Source organism: Aptenodytes forsteri, unplaced genomic scaffold (genome assembly GCF_000699145.1).
Source record: "Aptenodytes forsteri isolate BGI_AS27 unplaced genomic scaffold, ASM69914v1 Scaffold87, whole genome shotgun sequence".
Lineage (NCBI taxonomy): Eukaryota > Metazoa > Chordata > Aves > Sphenisciformes > Spheniscidae > Aptenodytes > Aptenodytes forsteri.
In genome coordinates, this window is record NW_008796041.1 from 1,836,863 (window position 1) to 1,848,509 (window position 11,647).

Below are 11,647 nucleotides of genomic sequence, written 5' to 3' on the forward strand. Positions count from 1 at the left end.
CACAGCCATTAAAGATAACTGGGAGATGGTTTAAAATGCATGTATAAATATGACGGAAATTTATGTCCCAAAACAGTATTCAATACCTTTAAAGGTTAGAAGCTTAACTCTCCTGTCAAAGGGAGAATAGGATTAAAAGATACTGGCGGGTGGGAAGAAGTGAAAGGACATCCTGTTTAAAAAAGCAAGTATGTACAAAAGAGATGTGGCACCTGTTGAGCGCTAAGGACAAATGCAAGCAGGAGAAGGTACTGCTTTATTCATCAGGAGACAGATCACAAGATCATAACACGGTATTTAAAGGATTTTTTACTGTATCCCTTCAGACCAGTGCCTTTGATTGTTTAGTGATTTAACTTACATTATAAATTCATTAGGCTGACAGACTGTCGTGGCCACTCCTCCTAAAACAATCCAGGGATTTAACACTGTTTGGCCACCAGTAACAGATGTTCCTGCCTCTTCTGCTGCATCTTTGAAACCCTGGATAATTAGAGGCATCACTTTGTCTCTTTCCTAGAGATCAAAACAGAAGTCAGAGTTCCATACACAGCAGTGCTAGTCATTTCAAGACTGGTCCAGGGTTTTTAATCACTCAAGCCAAATGCCCTCATGGCAAATAGTTCATGACAGAAAAGCCAGCCTTAGGAAGAGGCTAGCCTTCTGAAAATTGCATGTTATCCCACAGAGCTATGGTTTTACAGCTCTTTTATAAAGAGGTGAAGAGACATTCTTATGCTGAAGAAACATTCTTCAAAAGGTCATATAAAAGTAAAGAAATCAGAATTCTGGAGACTCAGAACAACTATCCTGCTGTCGTAATCAAGTACAGCCACAGCAGTGCAGCACAGCGCAATAAGGCAAAGTTATATCAAGCTGCATTTGGCCTCCACTAACCTGCAAAGTTTCAACTTACTTCCTTCTAAGAATAAACATCCCTTTTTTGCTAGAGCAAAACAAACATACATGCTGGTCACTTCCACAAAAACAAAAAAAAAAAAGAAAAAAAGAAAAGCAATCTATTTCCATTTCTTCTGCTTCAGAGAGATGTTACAAAGCTGGCATAAGCAAACCAGAAGTATCTATCCAGATTGATACATGAATTGGTAATCAAATGCTGCCTTGGAGCAATGTTGTCCTGAATTGACAGAAGCAGGGACCCCATTTTGGTGGAGATGAAGGTATTAGCAGCAGAAGATTTCAATGCCACAGAAAACTGAACTTTTAGCAAGTGACCTCAGAATGTTTCTGAGGCAAGACCCATACCATGAACTGAGACATTCAATAAAACCATCTCTTCTTTAAAAGGGTTCAAACTTTGAGGAGAAAATACACTAAAGGTAAATACATTCTAAGCATGTTTAGCTGTTTGGGTCTTCCTTCAAAAGCAAGTACCAAAAATCTTACCCTATCTGTCATTTTATTGCTGATTCCAAGGAGCATCAACATGTTGTCGCATTCTGTGACCCCCATGGCATAAAGGTCACTTAGGACATTGGCACACGCTATCCGTCCCTGAAAAAGAAAGAAAGACAAAAAAAAAAAAATCTGCAGGACTGTTTGTGAATGTCCAGACAAACACCTGCCACGAACAAAACTTCCAGCATGAGTTTGCACTCTAAGACAGCTACTTATTCCACAGGCTCCTGCATTAAGAAACCCAGCCAAAGATGTGGTACAATCCATTTCATGCAACATGCCCATCTAGAAGTACGGATATCTGTTCCCTTTACAGGTAAGGAGAGAATTCATCCCAGCTGTCTTGGTCAACATACTCTCTCACTGACTACATAGGAATCCCACACTGAGTTTAGACTGGATGCCTAATTTTAGAGGCTGAAATTAAGCTCGACAAAGTCTAGCTTTGATCACAAGCTCAGTTTACTTAAACTGATATGTTCCTATTAACTTTATTCCAGCACAAAACTGAACACACTGATGAAGACTACCATCGTATGTAATTCACAACTGCTAGGAAGCTAATCCGAAAAGCATATATTGCTGTACCTCTTCTGCATGGCAATATGTAGGAGACAGGGACCTTGATGAGAAAGCTGTTTGTTCCTCTGCACTACCCTGGAGGCCACGTCTACACTTCCAAGTTTTTAGGAGAGTGCTCTTCTTCCCAGAGGATATAGTTGTGCTGCCAGCACACTGCCTCATTGGGGTGCTTTTTCTGTCAGGAAGTCAGTAAGAAGCCGTCTGCAGAAGACAGCGCGTGCCAGGGATTAAGGAGCTCAGGGGTCCCAGAAGCTGGCCTTGTCACCACTTAGGAGCTACTGAGGGGACATGTCTGTCCCCCGCCACTTGTACAGTGAGGGAGACATGCCTACTCTACCACTCGTTCAAATGACAAGATAAGGCTGAATTTTGCTACATTTTAATTGACTTTTGTGTGTGTGAACATCTCCACTAACAAAAATTTGTCCAAGAGACTTAGTCTTCTTAGATTCCTCTAAGAAGTCTTGAAGCTGACAGGACAGAGAAGGGATCGCTTGAGTCACATGAGCTTAGCTATTCCAATTTTGCCAAATTAATGGATCCGAGTGAGGGTTTGTTGGGATGTGGACTCAGCACAGATGAGACATCGAGTTTCCTGATGAAGATGCAGAACTTTGATACAGGATGTGCCCTAAGGGACGGCAAGATAATTTTAAAATACAGGACAAATTCTGTTGTGTTACTCTGGAAGACTCCACGCATTTTATTAAAATTGTTTTAGGTTTACAGCTGCAGAACGGTAACCAACATCTGGTTTTATGATTGTAAATCTGTGCTTTTCATAAAGTTCAGAGGCAACACCACCATGATAAAAACAACAACATGCTTATTTGACACAGTTTGGACTACTGAAAGATGCTTTAGCTGGAAGACTAATTGGGGGTGGGGGGTGGGAGGGAGGAACCTAAACACATTTCCACCATCTCTAAAACCTTACAGTCTAATCACACATCCAGGATTTTTGCAAAAATTAATATTTTCAGGCAGTTACCTTACTTGCTGATGACATGAAGTAACACCTCCAAATCACAATTAAATATAATCCAGTTTTTAAATAAATTCAAGAGCTTCCAGTGGCATCAGGGGAAATCCCTTACATTTGGAACTGGAATACGTTTTAATCATTTAAATCTTATCACACATCCGGATTTTTTGCAAAAATTAATATTTTCAGGCAGTTACCTTACTTGCTGATGACATGAAGTAACACCTCCAAATCACAATTAAATATAATCCAGTTTTTAAATAAATTCAAGAGCTTCCAGTGGCATCAGGGGAAATCCCTTACATTTGGAACTGGAATACGTTTTAATCATTTAAATCTTAAACTATTAAGAGAAGAGTGAGCTGTGTACTGCATAGTTTGACGGATATTGGCTGTTAAATTTCCAGATGTTTAAGAACACTAAAGCCTGCCATTTTCCTTTTCTGGAAGGGGACTATCAAACCACTCTCCACTATCTTCAGTATTTACCAAGCAAACTGCTGGTTTATGCCCTCTTCGGAATGACAGATAAGTTTTTAAAACCACACTGACAAGCGCTCTCTATTCTAGTAGTCAGAGGTCAGTCTAACACCGCTTTTGCCAACTGGCAAAACCACTACGGAAACAAATTCAGGGAGTGCCAGTCTCAAGTCTGAAGTAGCAAAGGGAAAAATACATGGCTTGTGAACACTGATAAACACGACAGGATTCACAAACAGCGGTCAACCTAGCTGGGTCCCACATGCTACCTGGACTGCTTGCTTAGTCCCCCTGAAACACAAGTATCTACGTGCAATACTAAGAACTATTTGTAAGGGCAAAGGATGACGCATCAGACCCCCATCCCCAGTCTTGAGTGAAGGTTCTTCTTAAAAGGGCACAAAAAAGAATGGAAGGGGAAGGACATCCACTCTCAAACCAGCCAGTTTCCAGCTCCTGTGCTCAAAAAGGTGCCTCCGCAGTGCCACAACAGAGGCCAGCACGAGTCCTATTACCAGTGGCTTGATACTTATTATGAAACCTATTTTCAATTGCTTGTAACTTTTCCAATATCAAACCATTTAAGTTGAAAAGTCCTATGCTGGAAGTAGATTTTACAGGCGTACGTCATAGGGATACTTCAGACAACATGGATTGAGTGTTTTTAAGAACAAAGCCAAAGAGGAAGGGAAAGGGGAAAAGAAGGAAGAGGGGTTTTGGATATAACTGCAGAACTTTGTTTTAAAATAGGTAGTAACAGAGTGAGAGAAAGCTGTTTTCTGAAGCAAAAATCTGAAGTTCAGCTGAGTCCACATGCAGTTTTGCCTTCCTTAGCCATTTTCTAATGCAGTCTGTGACAGTACCCAGCTTGGAGCCCATTTGCACTTTTGGCTTTCCCTCCTTGCTTCCTCTCACCCCAACTAGTAAGAGAGATCAGATACGGAGTTGCAGGTAGACACTCCGCACAGAGAAACAAAGAGACTCAATCAGGGAACATTCACCCAAAAACAAGCTAGAATTGACTAGGTAAGGAGACAGAGTAGAAGAGCAAGAAGCAGAGCATGTACCGTGTCTAAGTGATAATGAGAACAGAGACTGGCAATGATAGGCATGGGTCAGGGGGAATCTAGACTAAAAACAGGGAAAAAAAACCCAGCTGGAGAAACAGGGCAGCAGCAGTTCTGTCTTGAACAGATGAGTCCAGAGCACACTCCTTTTTACAGCCTGCACACGAAATTCCTAAGTCTCACCATTCCTCTGCTCTTAACAACCGTCCATAAACCCCGTGACAAATTGTATTTGACTGTCCTCCAACTGATGTTGGTCCACACAAGAAAATGGTAATCTATATTGCCCCCAGGTACTCCAGTCCCCAAGAGAGAGACGTGCGAGTAGAGGATCCAGCAGCTCCAACCCTGCTGGATCATCACTGCAGGTATCATCAAGGCAGCTTGTGACAGAATCCCTGTTCTCAGTTAGCTTTTAAGAAGAAATACACATCTGTGAACAGATTAGGAAGTGGCAAGCCACCACATTAAAATGAACGTTAACAAGAATGAAAAGTGAAGGACTTGAGAGTTAGAAAACACCAAAGTTACAGCTGCTGGTACATGTGGATCACAGTATAGACTGTAACTATGATGCAACCACTAAAGTTGGACTAATGCCAAATTTACATTCCACTCCTACCACACTAGCCTAAACCTCATCTGGGCACAGGCTCATCTATCCACTCCTGTGGCATCTCAGACCCTTTGTATCTCCAAACAAAACAAGCCGCCTCCTTCACCACAGCCTTCTCACGCTGTCCCTCGCAAGTTTTTGTTACAAGGTGAGAAAAGAGAGTTTCTCAGCTGATGAAGTTGAACACAGCTTTCCAAAAACATACATTTTTTTAATTTTTTTTTTTTATCCCAGACCCTGACGAGTTCCCACATGATGTTAAAGCAAGCCACCCACTAGAATCAAATTTCTCAGGAGAGCTCAACCACTCTATACTCCAGAGGCCAGCCTGAGATCTTGGCTGCTCAGTTTGCAGAAAGAGAGCTCTTCTGGAACAGAAATCAAAGGAGCTAGGCTTGCATATGTGCACAACACCTGGTCAAGCATGCAAAAAAAAAAAAAAAGTCAGTCCCAATCTCAAACTGCATGTCCAAAACCCACCTGACAGGTCTCACAGAACAATGAACCAAAACCAGCAAATAAAGCATGCAATCATATAAACAACAGTAAAAGCATGCCTTAAAGCAGTCACATTCAAATCACAGGAAACATGAATTCTAGCATTTCTTAACTTTCTTAACTTTCATTTAATGAACACCTCCTGTAGAATTCCTTACAGCTTTACTAAGTCCTTTATTAAAGTTCATTTGTTTCCCCATGACCTTCTGTTCAAGTCAATACTGATCACTGCCACACATAACACCAGAGAGGAATCTCTACCGAGACGAACTAAATGAAATACGGACACAGAAGGAGCTGAAGTCAAAGCCCACACAGCTTCCAACAAGTCATTTCAACTTATCCATCTGCAAGCGGAGGTAGTATGACGGAAAAACTGGTGTTGACAAAGCACTCTGAAGTTGCCAGGTGCTATTGCCAACTACTGTCATTTCGGCATTTCCAGTTCTAACACATTACCTGGTTATTTCAGAACCTCAAAAAAGGCCAATTATAACGCGGTTCTGCTCCTAAGTGGAGTTTACCGTCTGCTGCTTCAGACAGCTCGTTCCCCCCATTTTGGGCGTTTCAAGCCAAATCCCACAGAACAACAGATGGAGGGAAATTTGAATTAAAAGTGGCAGTTCTCCCAACTTTCACCTATAAAAAGCAGCACTGCAGCATTCCTGGCTGACATGGAAAAGATTACAGGATGAAACTATGCCTTTCCCTCTTCACATGTATTTAGGAAAGACTCTGAATGCAGTTAATCAAACAATTAGCGCTGCACATCTGGAAGAAATGGTCAAAATTGACATCAGATTGGTAAGTGAGAAGCACAAATCAGATCAGCAATATAGCTAACAATTAAGTTTAGCCAACTTACCATCATATAAGGATCATCCACAATAGGATAAATATAATCTGTTGTCTGGACCAACGACAAACCTCCATGTCTTAATGGAATAACGCAAGTGTCCATCCCAATTCCTGCAAAGACAGAAATCCATCAGTGAGGTGAGTAACTTTGCCCTTAATTATCTGTTGCTCTTAACAAGAGAGCTTACAAAACATGTCTGTGAAATACAACTCACAATACTGCCTAAACAGACATGGCAAATTGCTTCCTTAAAGAAAGCACATAGCACAAATAAGAGGAAAACCAAGCAAAGAATGAGAACTCCTGACTGGAACAGAACAGAAGCAAGAAAGCATGGCTGAAAGCAAGAACTAAACTACAATGTTCTACAGTTTGTTGCAGCATAATAATAGTGCATTGCTTTTAAGAACATCTGTGCTTATATGTATGTACTTTTATAGTTAAGAGGAACTACATGAATGGATATTGTCAAAAGCAAATAGGTTTTCCTGTCACTCCCATCTCAACAAAAACATAGTGACAGTTTTAAAAGGACATAGCCTCTCATAAAGGGCATTTCCTCACTTCAGGAAGAACAGAAAGACGCCACAAGTCACAGCCTAGGCCCTTGGTGAAAGATGATTCACCCACTTGGAGCTTCTGCAACTGTGTTAACCTCGCCTTACTTCTGTGAGGCTGAAAGGCGGCAAGACGACCTGCTAGACAGGGAAACTCCTTTGAGAAAACCACAACACCAAGCGCAGCATTTTCCCTGACGGTGCGTATTTCAAACAGAGTAAGTGATATTAAAACCTCCAGGCATTTGCTGCAATTCAAGAGCCTGCACAAAAGCGGCAGGTGACAAATCACAACATGCTAGCTGAGCCGCCGCTCCCTGTCGATATCCTCGTGCCTTGTGGCAACGGCAGGTAGCTTACCTCCTTCCTGGGCTGGCAGCAAGCTGCCTAGAATTACTTTGCATACCTCCACAGGGCAAGAGTCTTCAAACAACCAGTTTTCGGGGAAAAGTTACTGTGTGGCATCTGCTCCCTATGTATTAATGAAACATACTACCTAGTAAGTGCTACAAGCCAGTATTCAGCAGTGTCCTGTACAGGGATGAAGTGAGCTGCTGTCATCTGAGGTCCTACTGAGGACACAGAGCAGAAGGTCTGCCAGGCAGTAGGTATATAGGTGGAGAGGATCTTGCCTCTCCTGCCTACGGAGGCAGATCTTGCCTCAGAAGAGAAGGGATACTGACAGAAGCTCATGAGCAGTAATTTAGGGTTGCTCATCCTCCGCAGAAGCTACCAAGCTACTATGCATGATGTCCAGTGTCTCCAGGAAAGCGCTTATAAGCAGTTACAGAGAAGTGGCTCACGTACAGGAGCTGTTTTGCCCTCAGTTCACCTATTTATGCCATAATGCTGCAAGACTGATTTCACTTGTGCAGTTTTCCACAGCTTCAGCAAAAGTGCTACCTGACAGACAGGCCAAGGGGCCGTGACGGTCCTTCTGAGGCTACGCTTCTGTTCCACCAAAAAAGATCTGACTAAATAACTGAATCTGTTCAGAGAGGTGACTGAAAACAGTGATTTCAAGGTCCATAACAGCTCTGAGAATTAATATCAAACTTGCAGTTTCTTACTCACAGGTATACGCACAGCCATATTTAAGATTGCTCTGGGTAACACCACCTGCAGAACTAAAAAGGAGTGAGGCTGAGCCTGCTATTGGTAATTTCCCTCTTGACTGCATCTCACAAGCATGGTGCATATGCACAGGCTGTAAAGTTACCCCTCTATCCCTTTTAAGCACAAGGCATTGGAGGCAAATAACACCCAACTCATCCAAAGACACATCTGTTAAAGGGATACTCACCACAAAAGCGTATTTTTAAGAGACCTGAACTCTCCACCTTCTATTACTAACAGATTTCCTGTTACATAATATCACACCTACACATTTGATGGCATTAGTCTACTTTTTTACCTTTACATATAGCTGCAGAAGAAAAATCTATTAGCAGTTCCATTACTGTTTAGAGCCTGTAAGTTTATAAGAGGGAAAAAAACCCCAACAGCTAGATAATTAAATCTAAAACAAACTATTACTGATTTTAGAAATTTGCCAAATTGAAATGCTGTTGTGAATAGCTTATTTAATTTAGAAAAAAACCCATATAAATAACAACTTGGGGATGAAAGAAGCTGGAAGTGTCCTTCATTAGGGAATATTAAATTATAGTGCCACCCCAGCTCCACACACAATTGCTGCTTAGATATTTCATACAAAGATCGCCATTGTTCAAGCAAGAACACAGGCTCCTTACTAATCTCTCTCTGAATTCAATCTCTACCAGAATAATGGGTTGCAACCTGTTAGCCTGCTAATAGACAATTAGCAACATTAAAATTATTTTAAATAAGGTTATTGGACACTAAATTGATAATTAAATAACTTTAGAATAAATGCTACATTGATATTCCTAAGTTGAAGAAAAAAAATTCATTCTGCGCTGCAAAGTAGAGATTGAATATGCAGGGCTGAGTAAATAGACAAACAGAATTAAAAGTGTCATTAAACACATTATCTACATTCATTTATCTATATCAATATTAGGTAGAGTGGCTGGTATCAAAATACCTACGTTCGCCCTGTTCCCCACGTAGGTGACTTGTGCAGGCTGTTTTCCCTTACTGCTTGCATCATTGTGCAAATACCAAAGAGAAAGCGAAGCTGGCAAGAACACAGAGGTCTTGGAAAGACAGCCTTTCCCAGGCAGCTTCTACAGGTGAGCAGAAAAGTTAGAGTGGGGAACAACGAAAGGACTGAAAGGAAAAATGACAACTGTGAAACAATCCGCTCCCAGCCTCAGCTGAAGCGAGAAAGTTTTCTCTTGCTCACTTTCTCTGACCCAGGAACAGAGCGGAGGGGAGGGAGAGGGGAACTTCACCTGTGAGTCATCTAATTGCACAAAATTCATTGCATTCATTGCATAAATTTCCAAAGGCAACATATTAATATAGAAGTCCGGAAATTAATTGATATGACTTCAGTTTGCAAAGCATCTACCGGGGAAAGGGAGGAGACTAACTCCTAAGCATGTGCCTATGACGATGGCCACTCCTGACCGTTTTTTCTTTGTAGTTGAGCGCACTGCAGGACGTTAAATAATTAAAATAATATTCTTGTATCCCAGATGCCAACAAACGACAACACGAGATTCACTCTGCAGATTTCTGGATGCTATGCGTGCATTATACAACATAAAATTTTCAAACCGATTAAACAAACCGCAAATGAGATCGTGTCACTAAGCAGACCCAGCAGAAGGATCACACGTATCTAGAGGAGCAACTACTTACCCAGCCTGGGCATAACTGCCCCCAGGAACTGTTCATCTTCCTGAAAATGGTTTTCTTGTAGAGATTCGAGCAGTTTCTGTAAGACATCCTGAGGCACTTTGCAGCCTGTGCCTTTCAGTTCAGTGAATCGGGTCAGACGGAAGCTCTTGTCCAGTTCGTAACTTTCTGGGTTAAACGACTCCCGAACAGACATGGTTCTCTCGCACAGACTGCTGGCCTTTCCCACCCCAGAGCAACGGTATCAGTTTCTCTGCTGATCAGTCTAATTACCACAAAAAAAAAAAAAAAAAAAAAGGAACATTAGAAAATCCTAGGACCTGCCAGACAACAAGTTTTCCGCATAGAGCAAGTTAAAAAGAAAGAGAAAGCAGTCAACGTCGTCCTTCACTTGTTAAGACAGGCGGGCACATTTCACACGACCCATTTCTCTAAGACTACAAAGGAATGACTCCTCTTCCTACCTTCCAACATTTAAGACTAGAACTATGCCAAGCGAATCAGAGAATGAATTTCTTTTCCAGATACGCTGCATAAGTTTTTCATTAAAAAAAGAATCTAACACACTTACCGACCTCGTTTAACACAGAGGTAGTGAAAGAAATAATAGTTCCCAGAGCACTGAGGCCGATTTCCAAAAGGCAACTTGGGCCCTGATCCTGCAACACGCTCAGCAGAGACATCTGTTTGTACTCAGCTCAGCGCAGGGTCATAATTTTAGCCATTAACATATTAATCTCAAAAATAAGATGCTTTTCAAATAATGGCTCCGCTTCAGTTCTGATGTAAGAAGCTGAAACTCCATAATACACCTGTTCTCCTTGGGGGAAAACGCAAGCCCAGTGTTCTGTTAGTACAGGTAACAGAAGAACAAAGAGGCCGTATTTAAGCAGACTGGTTTACCTATAAACATGCCAGTTTACCTTTTAGTATGCTCGCAGGCATAAAAATGTTGAAAAGAAAAGTTTCTTGCCTCTCGAGCCTTTTTTTAGTCAGCTAACAATACTGAGAATACAGAGAATTGCCCATTAAAATGGTAATGTAAAAAGACACTGATGCAACTCATTTAATAAAATTCTTAACAATGCACGTCTAATTTTAGAACGTTTTTCCACTCTGACTCACATACACCACACTCCAAAACTAATAAGAGGCCTAACCGAGACACTGATTTCTAAACAGGAACGGCTGTGATAAAATGCAATATATCTTTCTCAGAGAAGAAGTTTTCAGGAATTACTAAAAACGACCTGTCTGCGGTAGTTTCTTAGAAAGCAAGAATCCTGCCTAACAACCAGAAGAACAGAGTTCAGCAGCATCGCTGACAAAATCTGATACTGATGGTCACGCCGTTACGAGGTTAAGCTGAAAAGCAAAAAAATGAACGCAAGTGACTGGTATTCGCTAAGTTCGACAGCGCTAAATGTAAGAAAGAAGGAAATCTACAGACTGTGCAACCGATTTCCCCTATACAGCACTTATTAACAAGCACGTCCATTCCATAAACCTTTAAGTCTACTAAATTATTGAATATACTTTGTAGGAATTGAAGTTTTAAGCTCCCTGAGAACTTCTGATGTGGAGCCCAACTCTCCTATACAGTGCTTTCCCTCCTTCTCTGGGAGGCGTGGCACTTATTTAAAACAAATCTTCCAAAGCCCAGGCTCGGGCAGTAATCCAAACTCTAGTTACAAGAACGTGTCTTGGATGAGCAATGAATTCAGTTCATAGCTGTTGTCTTCCAATGCAGGACACTAATCACTTGCAATCAAAAAAAAAAAAAAAAAAAAAACAAAA

The 11,647-nt window shown here is 41.3% G+C and overlaps 1 protein-coding gene across 5 annotated transcripts in view; it reads right to left on the reverse strand.

Moving 5' to 3' along the window:
• The window catches only part of SEPHS1 (selenophosphate synthetase 1), a 27,184-nt gene that overhangs the window by 13,997 nt on the left and 1,540 nt on the right, over window positions 1–11,647 (reverse strand). For 3 of the 5 annotated variants that reach the window (XR_657883.2, XM_009285503.2, XM_019473712.1), the window contains exons 2-5: window positions 9,854–10,115; window positions 6,513–6,616; window positions 1,408–1,515; window positions 362–516 (exon numbers count right to left, since the gene is read on the reverse strand). Coding sequence is in view for 4 of the 5 variants with exons in the window: in XM_009285503.2 (XP_009283778.1) it covers window positions 362–516; window positions 1,408–1,515; window positions 6,513–6,616; window positions 9,854–10,046 (560 nt within the window). In the remaining variant the exon portion in view is untranslated. Of the gene's footprint in view, window positions 1–361; window positions 517–1,407; window positions 1,516–6,512; window positions 6,617–9,853; window positions 10,116–10,773; window positions 10,856–11,300; window positions 11,569–11,647 lie in introns of those variants that run through there. The other 2 variants (XM_009285504.2, XM_009285505.2) reach the window with 2 other exon arrangements.